Source organism: Zalophus californianus, chromosome 15 (assembly GCF_009762305.2).
Source record: "Zalophus californianus isolate mZalCal1 chromosome 15, mZalCal1.pri.v2, whole genome shotgun sequence".
NCBI classification, from domain to species: Eukaryota; Metazoa; Chordata; class Mammalia; order Carnivora; family Otariidae; genus Zalophus; species Zalophus californianus.
In genome coordinates this window covers 30,755,966-30,776,812 of record NC_045609.1, presented here as the reverse complement: position 1 = coordinate 30,776,812, position 20,847 = coordinate 30,755,966, and the positions used below count along the sequence as shown (strand labels likewise).

At 51.6% G+C, this 20,847-nt stretch overlaps 1 protein-coding gene and 1 pseudogene across 5 annotated transcripts in view; one reads left to right on the top strand and one right to left on the bottom strand.

Annotated features, from left to right (window-relative positions):
• The window catches only part of TSPAN15 (tetraspanin 15), a 49,760-nt gene extending 47,677 nt beyond the window's left edge, over positions 1-2,083 (bottom strand). For 2 of the 5 annotated variants that reach the window (XR_003520337.2, XM_027596278.2), the window contains exon 1: positions 1,825-2,083. Coding sequence is in view for 3 of the 5 variants with exons in the window: in XM_027596278.2 (XP_027452079.1) it covers positions 1,825-1,920 (96 nt within the window). In the remaining 2 variants the exon portion in view is untranslated. The remainder of the gene's footprint in view (positions 1-1,824) is intronic. The other 3 variants (XM_027596280.2, XM_027596275.2, XM_027596276.2) reach the window with 3 other exon arrangements.
• On the top strand, positions 2,065-19,002 carry LOC113920544 (annotated as a pseudogene).
• Positions 19,003-20,847: the final 1,845 nt, after the last annotated feature.

The window sequence follows — 20,847 nt, the reverse complement described above, 5'->3', positions numbered from 1 at the left end:
ATTCCTGGTCTTCCCTTTTCTTACCTACCCTCCACCCCCAACAACCTTAGCCTTCCCTCTTTCAACTGTGACCTCCAGAGAGAAGAGCTCCTGCGGCCAGACAAGCAAGGGGCAGGCAAAGAATCTCAGAACCAAGGGGCCTGTGAGACCATCAGGCCCAGCAGTTTACAACCCTGACTACACCTAGAATCACCTAGGGAGCTTAAATAAGTTTAAACAAATATCTATGCCGGGGCCCAGGGATCTGTAGTGTTTTTTAAAGTCTCTGGTTGATGCTGATGCAACTTTGGGAGAGAATCACCCCCACCCCAATCCCATATACAACCTTCTGCCTCCCTGAGGCCTCCACCATCCTCTGCTCCATCCTCTGACCCCCAAATGTACTGCTCATCTCTCTTCCACATTACCTAGAATCAGAGAACTGGACTGGGAATTGGGCTTAGCCTAGTTCTCTAGATAGGCAAGTCACTTAACAGCTCTGAGGTCCCAAACAAGGAAGTGACTTGCCTAAGATCTCCCAGTGAGTCAAAAACAGAACAAGACTAGAATCTGGATCTCTTGCCCACCAGGCAAGGTCATATCCATAGAGGGGTCAAATGGAAAGTCAGACCTGTTATCAGGCAGATCTAGCTATTCCGGCTAACAGAATAGATCCAACGAGGGTCTGAAGAGGAGAATACGGTGTGCAAATGTTTCAAGAGGGATGGGAGCCAGGGATCACCCCTCCAGTCCCTGGGCAAGTCTGCCCTGTGGCTACTGGGGGCAGGAGACTATTCTAGAGTGGCAAGGCTGGAGCTGGCTTATAGAAAGATGTCCTCATTTTTAGTTGGGGGTCCAGCCTAGTCTGAAACCTTCATAAAGAAATCAGTCTCTTGTGACAGCCAACCAGGAGGGCCCAGCTTCCCAGTATATAATAATAATAATAATAATAATAATAATAATAATAATAATAATAATAATAATGGCTCACACTCCTTAAGCTCTTCACTGGTCCCGGTGCTGAGCACTGTGCTTGGACTACTTCATTCAATCTCCACACCCATCCTTAAAGTTGAATATAATTACTGTTTCTGTTTGCAAATGAAGAAACTATGGCCTAGAGAGTTTAAGTAACTTCCTCAAGATCAGTCAGCTAGAAAGTGGTTGCGGCAGGATTAAAGGCCTAGTTCATGTCCAACCACTAACACCTTGCCGCCCAGCAATACACAAGAAGAGGTAAAACTCAGTGGCTGCGGAAGTTACCCGACGTCCAGGAGCTCCTGGAGACCTCCCCAGAAGTGATCTGGTGAAACCCTCCCAACTACTCCGCTGACAAGGCACGCCCATCCTCCTTCCACGGAAGAGGAAACCGAGGCACGGTAGGGAAGCATCTCGCTCTGGGACATCCGCAAGTAGCTAGTGGGAGTCCAGGTTTCCCCGCCCAATCCAGACCACAAAGCCTGACCACTTCTTCCGCACAAGCTGATGGGGAGGCAAACTCTAGAACACCCGGTACACCGTGGTAACCACCGCCTAGCGCACCAGCCCATGCGCAGCAGACGCGGAAAACCAACGCTCTGGGCAGGTGCACACAGGTGAGCCACAGAGCGCTCCTTCGTCGTAGTCAACGGGCTTTAACGCTCCGGGCCCATCCGCTGCTGACATTCAGGCTGAGCCAGGGCGCCACAATTTCCTACTTCCCAGGGAGAGTGGGACGAGGAACCAGGCGTGCACTCCCCGCGCCCTCCCTGGAGCAGCCAAGTCTAGACCCTACCCCGGTACGGCGTCCAGGGAGTGTCGGCACCACACACGCCCCCATCTCAGGGTCCCCCTGGGGTCACTCACCCAGAACACCGTGGAGTAGATGACCAGCGAGAACTTGAGCCAGAGGTAGGAGAGGCGCGCGCAGTAGCGCACCTGCTCGGAGTCCCCGCGGGGCATCCTGGGCACTCTCCGCGGGGCTGCGGGGCTGCGGGGCTCCGGGGCTCCGGGGCTCCCGGGCTAGGTCCGTCGCCGTGAGCAGCCCCACCTGCGGCTGCCAGCCCGGCCGCGCGCCCCGCCACCCGCGCCGGCTCCGGGACTGACATGCGCTGGCGGCAATCACAGCCGCGGCCCGGGCCAGTCCGCCCAGCGGCCAATGGGCGCGAGGCCGCGGCCCAGCCTCTGGAAGGGGGCGGGCAGGGGGGCGGGGCCGCGGCCGGGGACCCGCTGGAGGCGCAGGAAGGGGAGGGGGCGAGGGTTATGCAAACGAGGTCTGGGGCCGCGCTGCAGACGCCGGAGCTAAGGGCGCCGAGGGGGGCGTGGGAGAGTGTGCACAAAGGAGCGCTGGGGAGAAAGCCGGCGTACCTAATCGGGGGGACGTAGAGAGGCGTGCTTTCCACTGTTGGCAAGAGGGAAGACTGTAGGAAGAGGGCAGGAATTAACCTCTAAGGTGTTAAAAGTGTGCAAATGAATGTGCAAGCCGTGAATGGAATAAGGACGTGGAGCCGCTCAGCCTGAGGGGGGGGTGGAGGACCGACTTCAATTAGCAAGGTGTGGCCGACCAGGGTGGGGTTTAAGGGGTCCTCTTGGAGTTGGGGCCGCGAGTTTCCTTTTGTCACAGATCCCCAACTAGACTTTTTCCAACAAGTCTCCGGGAATCCCCTTATCTGAGGCCGGTGGAGATCCCAACACTGCCCCCCAGGGCCTCCTCCTCCGGGAAGCCCTCCCACCACCCATCCTCAGGCCAGGTCAGTGGCCCTAGCCCTTGCTGCACACACTCAGTCCTGGTCTGACCCAGCCTCTCCTCTCTCAGTGTTTCCTCGTTCTGGGGTCAGAGTCTGTCTCCCATGGCACTCCTGCACACACCCAGCCCAGGTCTGACCCAGCCTCTCCCCTCCCGGCGTTTCCTCCGCCTGGGGTCAGTCTGTCTCCCATTGCCATGGGAGTCAAGACTCCCTTGACTCCTCCGCTGTTTCCGGCGGAGCTCAGCCTGGGACTTGGGAGTCAGGCAATTGTTTGGGGCATTCAGTAATTAAATGTGTGGCCCAGAGGTCGGGCTCAAGACAGTGCTAGACGGGGTCCCTGGTGGTGACTGCAGGAATGGCACCCTAGTCCAAGTCCGCTGCCCTGGACTCCCAAGCCTCACATATACACACCTTCCCAGAGAAAGACGCCAAGACAGACCAGGCCCGCCCCAGCCCCCAGGCCTCTGCCCTAGAGGGAAGAAAGTAAGGTTGGGATAGCATGTCCTGTCCCCTTCGAGGGCCTTCTAGCCAGACCAAGAATCAAATTGACATGAGACAGATTAACAGGAGAAAATCAAATTTAATAGAATACATATGAGGAATACACATAGATGTGAAAATTCCAAAGACAGGCAAAATGAGGTACATATGTCATTCTGAACTAAGGAGAAAGGGGTAGGGGTCTGGGACTTCAAGAAAGAAATACAATTCACAGGAAGATGAAAAAGAGTAAATGTTTGATAAATGTTTGCTGGGCGCCGCCCCCCCCCAGGAACAATGGGTCACAGAGGATTGGCTCAAACAGGCCTTGCTAGGTTCCTCCCTTTCTACCAGACCTACTTTATTATTTTTTTAGAGAGAAGGGGAGGGGCAGAGGGAGAAGAGAGAATCTTAGGCAGGCTCCATGCTGAGCGGTGAGCGTGGAGCCTGACGTGGGGCTCAATTTCACGACCCTGATATCATGACCTGAGCTGAAATCAAGAGTCCGCGGCTCAACCGACTGAGCCACCCAGGTGCCCCTACCATACCTACTTTATATCATAACATAGTTATCTGTGTCTTCCTGAAGCAGATGCTCCATCTAAATTCTTTTTAGGCAGTTGAGGGGGCAGTAAAGAGCTTTTCCTGAATCTGCTGGACTTTGATGCTCTTTAATTCAAAATAACCTTCATGCCAATGTGGCCCGTCTGGGGGCAGCTAGCCCTTGGCCCCTGCAGCTGGAAGGCAATGCCTTGCCCAGACAAGTCAAGGGAATTCAGTTTCCTGGTACAAAAGGAGCCAGTCCTGCACTGTTTGTGTGGGGTAGGGACGCAGAACCAGGGACCGCTGCACATGACCTGAAAAGAGTAGCCAAGGGTTACAGAGACATCTTACCACAGTGTTAAAAGTTGTCCTTTGAGGAGGAGGACACTAACCCTTTACCCTTCTTTGGGGGACTAGCTTCCCTCCCCCAGCCCTGCAGAGCTCACCTTACACCCTCTCTTTGAGGTACTGGTCTCATCCCCTAGCCACCCCCCCCCCAGGGGCTGTCTGTCTCCCTCTCCCTGGGGGTGAGCCTCCCCACTGGGGTTTTCTTTCCAGTCCAGCTTGGGGTTTTCTTTCCAGTCGCGCTTGGCCTTTCTTCTGGCCTCTAGCTAGCTGCACTTTCTCTTCTATTTCAAGTCTTCCCTGGTGACGTCCGTCAGCAGCCAGCAACCCCTGTGGGCTCTTCCTGAGCCTCTGTAAGTAGTGCCCCGAGGGAGGGGGCTGTGACAGCCTTGCATGGGGAGCCTGGAGCTCTTTGGGACTAGCATATCCTTCCCTGGGCTCCTGAGCATCTTTGTTGCCCTTCCCCACTCCTAACCTGACCCCAAGTACTGTGGGCTGCCCCCAGCCACATTTGCAAACACTGAGACCTCAGAAGAAATGACACCTTATTTTTAACTTCTACCTCTTTTTGCCAGGAGCTCTGGGCTGGGGGTCAGCAGCCTAGGGCTAATCCTGGTTTTGCGGTGAACGTTTTGAGAAACATTAGCGTGACATACAGGTGTGAGTGTGGCCCTGGCTACAGTTTACAACCACCTAGTGAGTTTTAAAGCTATGCTGACGGGCACCTGGGTGGCTCAGTTGGCTGAGCGTCAACTTCTCGGTTTCCGTTCAGGTCGTGATCTCAGGGTCATGGGATCGAGCCCCACATCAGGCTCTGCATTCAGCGCAGAGTCTGCTTGTCTCTTTCCCTCCCCTGGTTTGCTTACGCTTTCTCTCTTTCTCTCTCAAATACATAAGTAAGTAAAATTTTAAAAAATAAAAAATAAATGGATGCTGATATCCAGGCCCCACCCTAGTTCAGCAAAGTCGGAATTACCACCAACGGGGACCTAGGAATCGGTATTATCTTAAAGGTCCCAGGTAATTTCTAAAGTGCAGCCAGGACGGCGTCTCACCAGTCCAGAGGTAATCATGCGGGGGAGGTGGTCATTTCACAGCTAGGCCACATTCCAGAGGTCACCCAGCTAGCCAGTGGTGTGCTGGTGAAGGTTTAATAACTGCCTCTCTGTTGGCGGGGGGTGGATGGGAGGGCTCCTGTTGCTGGCCTCCAGAGTGGGAATACTTCCACCTGTGGTCCCTGGGCGTTAAGAAGAGACATAATCACACAAACAGCTCTCTACACCTCTGCAGCTCTCCCTCTTTCAGTCCACCCCTGCAGCTTGACCGATTAGCCCAGAGAACCCCACCAATAATGACAGAATGCATGAAATTCACAGCTCATCAATTAGCATAACAGGTATTATTTTTTTTTGAAGATTTTATTTATTTATTTAACAGAGAGAGAGAGAGAGAGAGAGCGCGCACAAGCAGGGGGAGCCGCAGAGGGAGAGGGAGAAGCAGGCTCCCCACGGAGCAGGGAGCCCAATGTGGGGCTCGATCCCAGGACTCTGGGATCATGACCTGAGCTGAAGGCAGACGCTTACCTGACTGAGCCACCCAGGCGTCCCAGCATAACAGGTATTAGAAATGAGCTCCCATTTGCTGAAATCAGTAGTATTCAAGATATGTAGATTGTCTAAAATGAGACACCACCCATTTCTTGTTCAGAGTAAAAGAATTTCACTTAGAGGTGAAGCGTGGGGCTAAATCTTTGAGGATCCCATGTTCTAAGGTATCTGGCTGCCAGACGTGACCAGCAGTCTCAGGAATGTTGCATCTTCCTTGAGTGGACCCTTCATGCAAGGTGGTAGAGCGCCTAAAAGCACAGAGAGCTAGGCCTTCACTGACTTTACAGAACAGATTGTAGGAACCCGTTTTGTGGCTACTGGCCAATAAATGTTTGTTTTATAGATATTTTTATGGATGTCACAATTTGTTCTGCGATCTGTTTTCATGATATCCTGGCAAGCAGATTGTAGGAGGAAATACCTAACTGACACTCTTAGTGGCTACTGCTTATGAGAAAAGAATCTAAGGACGTGCAATCACCGACTTGGCTTTGCATAATAAGTTCGCCTTCACGTCCCTGGGCAATTGACTGTGCCTCTGGTTCCCCATCTGGGAAACCAGGAGGTTGGACCCTTTCTCTTCTAGCTCTAACAACCTTAGCTATAGTCCTCGTGGTCAACTCGGTGAGCAAATGTATACTGAGCTTCTCCTGTGAATCAGGCCCTGCCCCGGGCTCTGGGATACATCTGTAAACAAGATAGCCAAGTCTCTGTTGTCTTCTACTGGGGAGGGAGTGGTGGGGACATATAACGTATATGAAAACAAACACATGAAAGGGAGATTTCAGGCAGTGATATGTATTCAAGATCTGGAAGAATAGCTTCCTAATGGAAAAGACAGCAAGTGCAAAGACTATGAGAGAGGGACAGGCTTGTCCTGCGTCCCAGGGGGGCTCAAGCAAGGGACTTCAGGAGGGTAGAGGGGGTGACGTCGGACCTAGGAAGGAGCCTCGCAGCTTTGACCAAGTGGTTTAGAGTTATTTCCAGTTTCAGTGAGGGCCACGGGGAGGTTTTCAGCAGGGACGTGATACAAAATGGGATTGATGCTTCAGGACGCCGCTGCACAGAGTCAGGACAGGAGGGTGCTGGCTGGGAGGGGGTTGGTGAGAAAGTCAATCTCAGAGCAAGAAGGCTGGGGCTGGGCTGGGGCACGGCACCAGAAATGCATCTTGGACATAGAGCCAACAAGACTTACTGGCAGATTGGATGTGGAATGTGGGGAAAAGAGAAATCAAGGATGATCCCAAGGGTTTTTGCCTTGAGCAACTAGGTAAATGTCACTGTCCTTTATTTACCAAGGTGAGGAGGTTCAGGGAGAGGAGGGGGAGGTTGGGTTGAAAATCATTTACTTTCTTCGGCCATTTAATTTTTTGAGATACCTTTTCAAAATCCTGGTGGAGTTGTCCAGGGAACTCAGAGGGGAGGTTTGGATTGATATGAAATTGAGAGTCATCAGATCAAATTAAACCATGTGAGATCATCTAGGAAGAAGACGTATGTAACAAGAGAAGAGAGACAAAGACAGACCCTGGAGCCCTCCAGCGTGGAGAGGAATAGGGGCTGGCAAAGGAAAGAGAGAAGGTACAGCCCCTGAGGAGAAGGAATTGGAGGCCAGTAAGGTGACGGGGATAACTGGAGAAGAAAGAGCTTCAAGAAATTAGAAGAGGTGTGCCACGGGAGTTAGTGTCCTGGGAACTTTCCTTAATACACTGAGGATTCATCTACACCTCAGAGGTCAAGTAGGGGTAGGACAGAGAACCGACCATCAGCTTTGTAAGATGTGGGTCATTGGTGACTTTGATAAGACCTCTTTCAACCAAGCAGTGGGGCCAAAAGCCCCGAGAGAGGGAGGGGAAGAAATGGAGAAAGCCAGGACAGACAACACAGGGGAGTAGACACTCCCAGGCAGGTGTAAGAAACCATTTGGCCAGGAACGGACACTTGGAACTCTTCCCAGTCTGCCAAAATAGCCTCCCAGGCCAAGGACACAAGAGTTGGCCTCTATTTGGGAAAATTTGAATGGCCACCATTCTTTGCAGCTTCTCCATCAAGAGGTAGAATCTATTTCCTTACCTCCTGAATCTATGCCATCTTCTGACTTGCTTTCGCCAACAGAATGTGATAGCAGCGAGGTTGCTTGAATTGTACGTCTTGGAACCAAGAGGCCCAGTAGCTCCTGCTTTGGCCCCTCTTGGAATGCTCCTGCCATGAGAACAAATCAGAGCTAGTCTGCTGGAAAGACCACAGGAGCTAGAACCCGGCTTCCTGGCTGACAGCCACCAACTACCAGATATATGAGTGACAGCATCTTAGACCATCCGGACCATCCCCCTAACAGCTGACTATACTTGTGTGAATGAGTCCAGCCCAAATGTGCCAACCTAGAGAACCATGAACTAATATGTGATTGTTGTTTCAGGCACTGAGCTGTGGGCTTTCACATACTCAGCACTCAAGTCCTCAAAATCTATGGGATTTGATATTGTAGATCCCACTTTACAAAGGAGGAAACAGAAGTTCAGAGAAGCAAACTGACTTTTCTCCATTAGGAGGTTCAGGTGTTATGTGACTCAGCAAGGAATGTGCCTTCTACGCTAATGCAATTAGCCCCCAGCTATGCCAGAGTAAAATGAGTTAACTATGTGGCTTAAAAAGCAACTGGGAACAATACACTCAGCTCACATATTGAGAGTTCGGTACTGGTTAGAGTGGAAACTTTTTATAGAGTTAGTGTGGGTTTCTGCAAAATAGCAGTTCCATGAGATTTTAAGTGTTTTATAAAGAAGGATCTATCAGGTAAGTCTGGGAATGTGTGGACTTCAGAGCCTTTACCACAGGAACGGAGGCTGTGCATCTCTGGGAGGAGAGAGGGGTATGCAGCTTTTCTTGGCTGTGCCTGATTGCATGACTCGGTTTCCCCCAGACACAAGCTATAATGTCTCAAAGAACCACTGTCCTTCAGAATATACTTTGGGATTTGCTGTCCCGTGGGACGGGTTCCTAATTCTTTTAAAGTTGGAAGTGACCTCCTCAAAGTTATGTCTCTATATTTAAGAGGAAAATCAGAAACAGACTATTTCTGCTTTGTGCTTGACCTTGCGAAATTATACAACTTCCTTTGCTGTGATTGTCAGACAACCAGATCCGTTTGTGATCATACCTCTTAGGGCCCTGCATGGGGTGAGGGACACATACTTCATGACCTGGGGGACCAGGTGAATTCCAGACGAGGGCCTCCAAGGAAAGCCAAACGCTCATGCTCAGAGGGGCTTGGGTCACTCCAGCCATTTCCCATTTTGTAAATCCCCTGAAGATCTGCCTCCTTCTGTCCCCCAAGAAGGCTGGGGGGACTCCTTTGCATCCCACAGCCTCTCTGCTATCCTTGGCTGCTGGACACCCCTTCTTACAGCCCCACCACCAGACTGCTTCTAAGACCTTCAAAAGCCTCGTTCTGGGCAGAGGGAACCAAACCCCCTGTCCTAGAGGCCCACTCTGGTCCCTGGAGGCCCGTTGGGCTCTGCCCCTTCCCACCCCTCCTTCTAGAGACAGGATCCTGGATCAGTTATGCAAACGTTTCCTCCCACAGAGGCCAGCCCAGGCCCTCCTTCCTGCTGTCCCCTGTTGTCCCCACAGCAAGTCTGCTCCTGACCAGCCAGCTGGAGCTGATGTCCTCAGGAGCAGCTGTGGGTGGGTATACAGGTAGCAGGGGTGTAGGGGAGAGAGACGTCAGCCTAACTGGCCGGTCATAGGGGACTGTCACTGGAGGGTGGCACAGCCACGCCAGGGAGCCCTGTGCAGACTTTGGAAGTGGTGTGGAAAGGCTTGAGTGTGTGGTAGGAACTGCTCCTCGGACGCAGAGGCTCTGTCTGTTTGGGAGTGGGGGTGGGGCCCATGTCAGGCTCTTCAGAGCAGCTTTCTAGGCCTCCGCTCCCAGTGATGGGCGGGCGAAGAGAGCAGTGGTGTCACAGGAGGGCAGGGCCTATGGAGGAACTGTTGTCAGCCTTCAGAAGGGGCATCTCTGGAGTCCTAAGGGGAGTGGCCCTGGCCAGAACCCAGACAGCCAAGCTGGAGGACCCCGGATCTGGCAAGTGGGTGGGTCCTACAGGGAATGGTCAGTGCAGGCTGGCATCTCAGGAGCTGGCCACTGTGGCTCGTGAGCCTTCCGGGGAGGGGACAGGCTCTGGATTCATACTGCTTCTGGCTTACGGATGGATGTGTGATTGAAGGGCAGCCCAGGGGAGCATTTGATGTCGGGGTGCCGGGCTCCAGGTGGGGAGGGCCCGTGTGAACCGGAAGGCCTATCTCATGACATGATTTGCAAGGGGAGGTGGGGCAGGTGGAGGAAGCAAGATAACCAAAGGTAAGTTCAATACGCTCGTAGCTTTTTCCCAGTACGTACTGCCCCTCAATGGGCAGTGTGAGGTCTCCCCGTATGAAAAGGGGGCTCTGTTTTAAGAAGAAGATAGGAGGGCTTCTTCTGAATTGAGAGACCAGCAAATGTCCAGTCCTTTCCTATACAACTTGGCTTCCCAGCCTGGGCCCCGGGTGTGTCTGCACAACCTTTGGGACTTCAGTCCCTCAGCAGGTGACAGGCTACACATTCCTGAGGATGGTGTGAGGCTCACCACCCGCAGCTCTCCCAGCAGCAGCGACGGATGGCCCATGTGAGCCTCCGCTCCAGCCACACAGATGCAGCCAGGCCCTGGCCTCACACCTGTCTTCCTGGGTACCTGGGAGAGGATCCTCACCCTGGTCCAGCCCCGGGACGCTGACGGCGTGCCGGCTTCCTTCCTGATCTCTTGCCCTCTGCATCCCTCGGCAGGTGGGGGCGGGGGGGGGGGGAGGGGGATGTTACCGGATGCCCGGCAAGATGTTTCCGTTCTCTGTCCCTTCTTTCTGGAATCATCAACCATCCTGAGCGGGGGTTTCAGGGCATGTGGTGTGTTCAGTTGGAAAACTGGGACAGTCGCTAGAAGCCATAACCGCTTGCCTGGAACAGCGGGGTTTCCTGGGGTGCAGCATTTCAGTCCTAACACCAGAAAAGTCCTGTGCAAAAGCAGGACAAGTTGGTCCCCCTACTTCTTTCCAGCCTTCCCAGCACCTTGTACAGGTTCAGAGGGGAATAGCCGGCGGTGAGAGAGCCTCGGGCCTCAGACCCCCAAGGAGCCGTCAGAGGCATGGGAGGGAAGACCGGGGGACCAGTGTCTTCAGCTCGCTGAAGGCTGCCCTGGGGGGAGAGGGAGGAACTCCTTCAAGGGACCCCTGGGGTGGGAGCGAGACCTATGGGACACGTGGAGGGTGAGTTGGGCACCCGGAAGCGGCACAGGGGGGTAGTAAATGTTTGATTCAGAGTCAGCATATCGGGTAGGGCACATGGCAGCCCTGCCATGCGCAAGCCAACTCTGAGTGAAGACCTGGGAATGTGAGTTACCCTCCCGGGACGACAGTGCCGTATGTGAAATGGGACCTTCCGAGGTACCCAGATGAAATTATCAAGCCCGGAGCCTAGAACAAAGCAGGCACTGAATAAATGTGAGTCAAATCTTCCCAGAGCCCAGGGGCAGCAGAGGACCACCGGACGTGGAGAAGGCACGACATGGGAGACCACCCAGGCCACGTCCCTTTCCGCACAGCCCCGGGGGGCCGGCCCCGTGCCTGGCACCCACCTTCCGCTGGCTGGCTTTCTCCTTAGAAATTTTTTGGAGCCACCGATCAGCGCTGAGGCGGTGGGTGGGTGCTCGTATGCCTGATTAAGAATGAGAGAAGAGAGAGGTTAGGACATTTTCCCCAGGGAAATATATCCCCCCTGGGGAATTAGCCATAAAGCAGAACTGACAGGGGCGGTTCGGGAAGTGCCAGAGCTGGGAGGCTCTTTGGACATCATTGTGTCCAACCCTTTTGTGAACGGACAGAACTGCAGCTGAAAGAGAGTTAGCGCCCCGCTCACGGCTGTGTATTTTTACACTTGGGCCCTTGCCTACATGTGTGCTATTTTGCACAATAAAACTTTTTTTTTTTAAAAAAAGACAAATGTTCTCTTATTTTAATTTGCATTTCCCTGATAATTAGTAAGGTTGAGTGTATTTTTATATGTTGATTAGCCATTTGTAGCTCTATAAATTTCCTGTTTTTCTCCTTTGTACATTTTCCAATTAAGTAATAGCTTCTTTGGAGCGGGCGATGCGAACGGCTGACAGGCTTTAAGAAAATGCCATTCCCACCCCCATCCTCCCCACAGCGAGAGCCCTTCGAGCTGAGGAGACTCCAGGCCGGTCTCCTGGCACTTGAACTTGATGGGGGAAGGGGCTTAGAGCTGGCTGCCAGCAGGGGTTGGCCCTGTTGGGGCTCAGCCAGGCATTCTGGGAAGGCGGCCTGGGAACACTGGCTGATGGGGTGTTGGGCCAAGCCTGTGTGACTCACAGGGAGTGGCTGGGTGCCCAGGCAGCAGGGCTTCATAGTAGCTCCACCTGTCACGGGGGGGGGGGGGGGGGGCGGGCAACGGCTCCCAGAAGCCTGGGTGCTTCTGGGGGGAGGGGAGCCTCCGAGGACCCCAGCTCTCGGGGCAGTCTCAGGGTGCCAAGAATGGGGTCCAGGGGACACAGAAGTGGGGTCTGGACTTAACCCTTCAGCTACTGAAGAGATAGAAGGCTTTACACTCCGAAAACATCTCTGCATCTGCCGGTCTGTGCCAAGTTAAGTCCTGCCTTGGGTGGTTGCTGTGGGATCCCAGGCGGCCCTTAAGGGTGGACTTCACAGTTTATATACAAAGTGCTTTCACCCATGTGTGAGAGTCTTGGCCACGTGCAGACTTACCCGGGTGTCACCCTCCTTCCCCACTGGACTGTCGGCACCAGGAGGCCAGGACCATCCTACCGCCATGGTATCTGGGTGCCTGGGGGAGGGCTCATGGACATGGAGGACACCAGTCAGCTGTCCCCTTGGCCATGTGGGCTGACTCGGCTTGTACCCCATTTCAGACTGCAGCCTCCTGTCCGTCCCCAGGCTTCCACCAGAACTCCTGTCAGCCCGGCATTTGATGACAAACTTGTGGAGTCACCAGGCGGGGCCAATGCTCTTCTCCCAGACTTTCTGACCCCTTTCTCCTACTTCCTATATTTTCCCTCAGGTCATTTCAACTTCCTTTTTCCTGTTTTCTGACAATTCGGCTCAGCCGCCGCGCCTACTGTCTGTCTGGCCTACCCCCAACCCTCTCTGCGCTGCTTCAAGAAAACAAAAGGCCTTCCATTCGCAAAATGCCTCTTTCTGTCCCAGACACGTGTTGACTGAACGGTTGTTTTCTTCTCTCCCGTGGGTCATCAGAATAGCTTTGTGTGGGACACAAGACGAGGAGACCGTCTCAGAGAGCGTGCCCCAAGTCACACACACTCACAGCCCGTCAGGAGCGGCACAGGGACTAGAACCCGGGCTGCCTTCAGCCACCTCCACCACTTTGCCTCAAGCTTCCCTCCCACACGGAGGGATGTGCTCACTCTCTGCCTGAGCACACGGCCCGGAGCATTTCGCAGTGACCGCAGAGAAACCAGGCTAGTCTGGGCTCCTGGAGGGTCAGGTAAGCCAGGCTGGGGAGAGACCCTTGGCAGCTTAGGCTACTGCTTACCATTTACTTCTAGAGCATCATAAATGCCATGGGGGCCTGGTAATTCAAGTCAGCTAGGGGTGGAGGGGCGTCTCTTCCCTCTTCCATAAGGAATCTAATCCTCCTTTACATTTACCTCCTTGTGAAGCCAAATCAGCTGCCCCCCAGAACGCCCTCCAATTCAGCAGCACTCACACATTTTAAAAATTTTACCCAGAGATGTGTTTTACACATAGCCCATGTGAACACAAAAGACACAACTGAGTAGAAGTTGCACGAAACACACCCACCCTCGTGGCCTGATACATTCATACATTTTCTCTGCTATCCCTTTGTTTCAACACTAGTCATAATCCACTGTTGCAAATCACTACTCTAATTCAAAGTGTACTTGATCTCGGGGTCCTGCGTTCGGGCCCCGCAGGCTCCATGCTGGGCATGGAGCCTACTTAAAAAAACACAGAACAAAGTACTGACAGAATGCCATCAGAGAAACCCTACTAGACCCACTTTCGCAAACAGATGAGCCACACCTGGATCGCCAACATTTGTACAGAAAGTATCTAGGCAAGGCATGAAGCAAAAGCAAAGCCTTTAGAAACTTGGCTCCGGTGAATTCTGCAGTTCGCTTGATTGAGCACTGACTGCAATCCCTTACCACCCCACCCCCCCACCCCTCCACCCCCGCCATCTCACTCACTCTCCAGGTAACAACCAGGAAGCCTGGAGGGGACACTTGAAGGAGCACCTGGGCCACAGAGAGCCCCTGTATCTCCAAGGGCAAGGACAGGTTTGGGGCCTCCACTCCCAATAGTACTGATGTGCCATACAGGACCAAGTACTTTATTACATAACCTAAAAGTCTGTGTAAAAGCTACAAATAATGTACCAAATAATATTATACATTTGTAGTATGTGTAACAAAAAATATATATACAATATTAAGGTAAAAATTCCAAGGTCTACAGACAAATTTAAGAAAAAGTTATAGTTGGACATTTTAATATACTTTTTAAAAAACTTGATGGTTCAAGCAAACATAATAATCTCGTAATACAGAGGATTAAGTAATACAATCAACATACTCAATTTAATAGGTATGCTAAGAATTTTTAACATCAGAAATAAAGAATATACATCCGTTTCCTATGTCCCTGGAAAGTTTACCAAATTAGTCGTGTATTTAGCCGCAGTAGAAACTAATAAATTATGAAAAGCAGAGATTTTGCAAACAACATATGCTGATCGCAGGCCAATGAAACTAGAAATCAGTAAGATTGACCCCCAAAATCCCTCAACTATCTGAAAATTATGAAACATTTTTCTAACATAACTTCTAGATCAATGAGAAAATTGCAATTAAAATAACAGATTTCCTAGAAAATAATGAAGTAAAGAATACATCTAAAACCCTATGCATTATAGTAAAGATACACTCAAAGGAAACATTATGACCTGAAATTCTTTTTTATGTAAAACGGGAGACTAAAAACGTGTGACTTCCTTCTAAATTTAAAAAAATTAGAAAAAAAGATCAAACATATTCCCTCACTCAAAAAAAGCAAGAGGGTGGGAAGTGCCTGGCTGGCTCATTCGGTAGAGCATGCAACTCTTGATCTCAGGGTTGTGAGTTCGAGCCCCACATTAAGCATAGAGTTTACTTAAAAAAAAAGTAAGAGTTTAATAACTTAAACTTACAAATCAAGAAATAGTGTTATTATGTTATTAAGACAGGGACATCAATTCCAAAAAAATAGCTCAAAGAGTTGAAATCAGTTGCCTCTGGGGGACAGGAATTGGGTTAGGGAAGTATTACAGGGAACCACTTTTTATTGTTTTTAAGTTTTATGGTATTGACTTCTTAAACTGTATAAATGTATTACTTGGATAAAAATTAAATTTAAGGGGTGCCTGGGTGTCTCAGTCGGTTAAGCCTCTGACTTCGGCTCAGGTCATGATCTCAGGGTCCTGGGATCGAGCCCCACATCGGGCTTCTTGCTCAACAGGGAGTCTGCTTCTCTCTCTTGATTTGCCCCTCCCCCTGCTCATGCTCGCATGCTTGCTCGCTCTCTCTTAAATAAAAATAACTAAATAAAATCTTTTAAAAATTAAATTCAAAAAATACTTGAAGAATGAAGGGAAAGTGAACCTGGGAACTCGGACCCATCCTGATACAGTGGAGAGAACATGGATAGCCAGACAGGACTGAGTGTAAATTTTGCCTCGGCTGCTTATCTGTAATAGGATCCTGGGCAGTGCATTTGACCTTTAGGTCAGGCTTTCTTCCTTTGTGAAATGGGCACTAATATGTCCATCACTATAGGAAGGGACAAGGATGAGCCCCAGCCTCGCGGACTAGATCAGGAGTCCCCTCCCATATACCCTTCCCTGGCATAGGCAGGACCCCCAGCCACAGAGCCTTGCAGATGCACTCAGCCCATCAGCTCCCTGATTTCACTTCTTGGTTAAAATTGTTATTTAGGGGGCACCTGGGTGGCTTAGTCGGTTAAGCGTTCGGCACTTGCTTTCGGCTCAGGTCGTGATCTCAGGGTCCTGAGATCGAGCCCCGAGTCCGGCTCTACGCTCAGTATGGCGTCTGCTTGGGTTTCTCTCTCCCTCTCCCTCTGCTCCACCCCTCCACGCTTGCTCTCTCTCTCTCTCTCTGTCTCTAAAATAAATAAATAAATCTTTTTAAAAAAAAAACATAGTTCTTTTGGTTTCAGTCTTCCATAAGCCACAGCATTTTGGCTATTTTCCATAGTCTCAAGGCCCCCGGGCAGATGTTAGCCACAGTTTCTATTTTCAAACAGAAAACGAGTTAAAAAAAAAAAATGGCTTTAAGGGCATTAAGAACAGATGTCTTTACATCTACATCCACTTTTGAAGAGAAAATCTATTTCTTTATGCTCCAAACACTGGCAGCAGACTAACAGTGGAAATAAAAACCTGGGACAAAATTCAAAATCATCAGAATTATAAAATCCACCTCTCGTGTTGGTGTAAAGATCCATCCCATTCCTGGTTCCACACCTCATGGAGCAGAAGGAGGTGTGGAAGGAAGGGAAGGCAGGCATCTGAAAAGGCAGGAACAATACAGCATGGTAAGCATCCAGATGCAGGAGGAGCAGTTGCCTGGATCTGAATGTGTTCTGGGAAGGCTTCCAGGAGGCGGCAATGTTCAAAGGAGGCCTGCCAGACTAAGTGGAAGTGGCCCGGATGAAAGCGTGTGGAGGAAGGTCTCCACACAAGGGAAGAGTTGTTCCCAAACTTGGTGCAAACCCAAACCACCTGGGGATCTTTCAAAAGCACTGGTGCCTGGCTCCCACCTCCTTAATTGGGCAGCGGGGTGTCGGGGGCATCATCAGTTTCCATGCCCAGGTGATTCTAATGTGCAGCAAAACATGGGAACCCCTGGCTCACACCAGGGCTTGAGGCAAGAGCCCGTGAGTCTCTGTAAATTGGGGAGGAGGCCAGACAGTGGAATGGAAGGAAGCAGATGGGTTAAGATCTGGGGTGTAGAATGCACAGGAGTAGGTGATGGGGGGAGAGAGTGAGGGTGGAAAAGCTGGGCAAGTCCAGGTTTGAGACTTGGTTAACGAGGTAGATGTGGTCCGTTTTCTGAGATGCAGGACACAAAAGGAGAAAGAGGTATGCACAGGAAGACCTGCTGCTTAGAGGTGATGCATGCTTATTACGGGGAAGTTTGTCTCAATAAATAGTAACCTTGGCTGTGGTCAAGGTCACCATCACCATCATCACCATCATCAGCCTGATCTGATTCAGAGGTTGCTTAAAGCCCTCATGGCCGCAGGGATTAAAGCAGTGATGTCACCCTCTAGTGTCAATCAAGACAGACATAATTCCTGGCCTCACGGATTTCTCAGCTTGGCAGGGAAAATGCACTTTGAACAAGTGTGACGGGTCGGGATGTTAACAAGAAGGAAGGTATAGGAGAGCTATGAGAGTATGGGACAAAGATAGCTAACCTGGGTGAGCGTCTAGGAAGTTCTTGAAGGCTAGTCTATCATTTAGGGTTAAATGTTCTACTAGAGCCCAAACGAGGGTGCCTCAAATAAGAGAAGTTTTTTGTTTTGTTTTCTTTCTCTTTTTCATGTAACGGCCCTGGGCTCTGCCATCCACGACATGTGGCTTCCCTCTCTGGATTTAGGAGGGCAGCCCCTGCCTTTGCCATCCCCAGCCAGGAGGAAGGGGGAGTAGAAGTGAAGGGCAATCAGCTCCCTCTTTAAAGATGAGGTCCTGCATCCTGCAGTTATATGTATGTACTTATATGTCGCTCCTGCCCACATCCCACGGCCAGATCTGAATCGTGTGACCACACCTAACTTGGAAGGGAAGCTTGGAAATGTAGTCATTAGCTGGGCAGCCAGGTGACAGCTAACACTCAGGGAGGGTCCGTTGCTAGAAGGAAGAAGGGGGAAGTGGTCCTGAAGGATGGGTGGCAGTCATACCTGGTAAAGGAGTGGGGTGATTTTCCTCTTAACCCTGAGAGCAATAGGGAGCCACGGAAGGTTTTCCAACAGGAAGCACATGGTCAGGTGTATTTTTAAAAGAATGGAGTGGAGGGGGCAGCAGATAAGACAGTGGGTAGTGAGGAGGCTATTGCTGAAAATCTAATGATAATGATGATCCGGACCCAGTGGGGATGGACAGAGGGCATTTGGATCCAGGCATATATTTGGCTAATTGAAAAAATGTTTATAACAAAGTGTGACAAAGACCATATGGAATTCCAACCTGAGTTGAAGACACATGACGTCTTTATTCATCCCTGCTTTCCACTGGTTAGGGGTCTTCAGAATCCCTCAGCCTCGTGATGTCATTTTAGTGAAACAAAATGCAAGTAACCGCAGTTGATATCATGAGGGCCAGTCAGCTGTAATTTTTAGTAGAACCAACCCTGTAATGGGGTCAGGCTATGCTCCCCAACTCTGAGGTGCGTGGGGGAGGGGACATGTTGCAGGTGATCTCAGGTGGTCCAGCCTGGGGTCAAGATTAATGGTCAAGAAGGCCATTTGGGGCCAAGGGCATGCACCTGGAAGCAGCCAGTTGGCCCCCAGAGGGGCGACGACATCACCACTCTGGAAGCTTCCACCCGTGCTCTGTGCTCTCATAGCTGGCTTCTGGGAACTTGGCAGACACAGATTAGAGACATCCACCAGCGAGCTTCATTGTTGTCCTTCTGGGAACTCAGTCCCATGAGAGCAAAAACCTCTGCAAAAGAAGAAAAAGGCAGATCCTAACAAAGCCCAAGCAGCAAAGGGACCGTTTGAAAAAGATCCGACAACGGGAGGAAGCTAGCCGGGAGATAATTCCCGCTGGAAATGCTATTATCCCTGTGAGGCTCTGGCATAAAGCACGACAGCAGCCTCCCGTGGAGCTTCCCTTTGAGGAGAGCGAGTGGAGAGCTCTGCTTGAAGGTGGTCCCTCCAAGGCCAAGGCCGGAGAGCGTGAGATGGGCAGGGAGGCCGTGGGGCCCTTGCTGGGGCCCCCCCACCCCGCAGGAAGCTCTACAGAGCTACACACAGACGCCCCCGGGCGGGACACCAGTGTGTGCCCCTTTGACAGAGAAGGGCCAGATCACACACCACCGTCTCCAGCTCCAGCCCCTGCAGGCGGGCACCCTGACGTTGCCAAGGTGTGCACGCAGGCGGCATTTAAGACCTGGAGTTGCAGGCAGCTATGGGAGGAACACCCTGCCCTTTAGAGCCCAAACCAGCAGGGTTCAAGCCCGCCTGTCACAGAATGAGGCATGCTGTGAATAAATGTGTTTAAGAAAAGGGGTGCCTGGATGGCTCAGTCGGATGAGCGTCTGACTCTTGAGTTTGGGTGGAGCCCCACATCAGGCTCTGTGCTCAGCCGGGAACCTGCTTCTCTCCCTCTCCCTCCGCCCCGCCTCCTGCTCACATGCTCGCTCGCTCTCTCTCTTTCTCTCCAAAATAAATACATAAATCTTAAAACAAAACAAAACCAAAAAAATGGCCATTTGGCCCCAAGAGCACATGCTGGTGTTTCTTTCCCCAACAAAGTGGCACTTGAGGGGTGGGTGCTTGAAGGACCAGTAGGGTGACTTCAGACATGTCCCAGAAAGGACATTCAAGGCTCTCCCCCAGCAGCTTCCACTCTTTCCAGCCTCATCTCTGGAGCGGCAGATGGATGTTCCCATCATCTTAATACAGAAACTTAGCTTTAGTGTTTCTTACCTTTCTCTGTCACACTGGAAGGATGAAATGCCAATAGGTTTGTCACTTCCTAGGAAGATCTGAAGATTAAAGTCTCCGTGCCCTTGGGGAAAGCGGAATGATCTCTTTGGTACCTGGTGTTCTAGGCTTTACCAAAGTTGCCGTGAGAGAGCGAGAAGCATGGTGAGGTTTGGAAGAAGGGGCTGCGTGTTTACAGAAGCAGAACTTCCTTAAGAGGATGGGGAGGAGGGAGGACTGTGGAGCCAGGAGAAGTGAGCATTCAGTCCCTGTCCCTGGCGGGGGCCTGGGACACATGACCCCGGTGTGGGGGAGGCGGTGCACTCTGCAAGGATGGGTCTCTGGGACCCGATCCCCAGTAAGCCCCATATTCTCAGGGCCCAGGCATGCCTCAGAAATGACAGTCACCTGCCGTCAAGGAGCCCGCAGAAACAGGGAGAAGAGACCTCTCCAGAGTGACATGTGTGACTGAATGACCAACAGAGGCCCCACCCCAGATGCCTTGGCACTAGACACAGCCCCAGGGTAGGGCGGTCAGGGGGGGCCCCAAGAGAAATAAGATTGGCTTTCCCTGTCAGCTCAACAAGGTTGAGATGATTTCTAGAGAGGTTTTAGAGAATGAGAGAATAAGGAAATGGGATCCTTCTGGCACCCCTGGCTGTGTGAACTGAGATTTACACTTAAGCTAGTCCTTTCTGTCAGAACCTTCGGCTCCAGCCAGCCCGGTCTGGCCTTTCTGCCCAGATGGGGGTTCATTCCATGTCCCCTCCTCCATTACTTCTGAGGACCACTCAAGGGGCAGCACCCCCCTCACTCCCTGCAACCCCCAAAGGCCTCTCCCTCCCTCCTCTGAAGCTTGAAGCTCATGGTGTCACCAATTTGACAGATGCATATGGAGAGTGCTCTGGTTCTGCTAGGACTTGGCTCCCCAACTTGGCCAAGAGCTTCATGAAGGTAGAGACATGACCCTTTCTCCTAATCCTGGGCTGATCACTGGAGCCCCTGCCCGGTCGAGAGACCCACAGGGCCCGGGGCTTGGCCCTTTCAGCGGAGGTTCCCATCCCTTGTCAGCCTCTCTTCGCCTCATCATGCTGGCTCACTTGCTTCTGCGCATGCCAGCACCTGGTCTGTAAGACCCAGGCCTGCCTCTGGGGGAGCCTGCTACCCAACCAGCAAGTGGGTGTTGTGGTGGTCCTCCTAGGACAAGCCTTGCCTACCCTTTTCCTCCTCTGCCTGCCATAGATGGGCAGATTTTGCTGGAGCTTGATGTTGACAAATGGACCCATTTTTGTGTTAAGAGCCTCTGAGCTCTGTGTGCACCAGGACCCCAGCAGATGTAAACACTGGCAGCC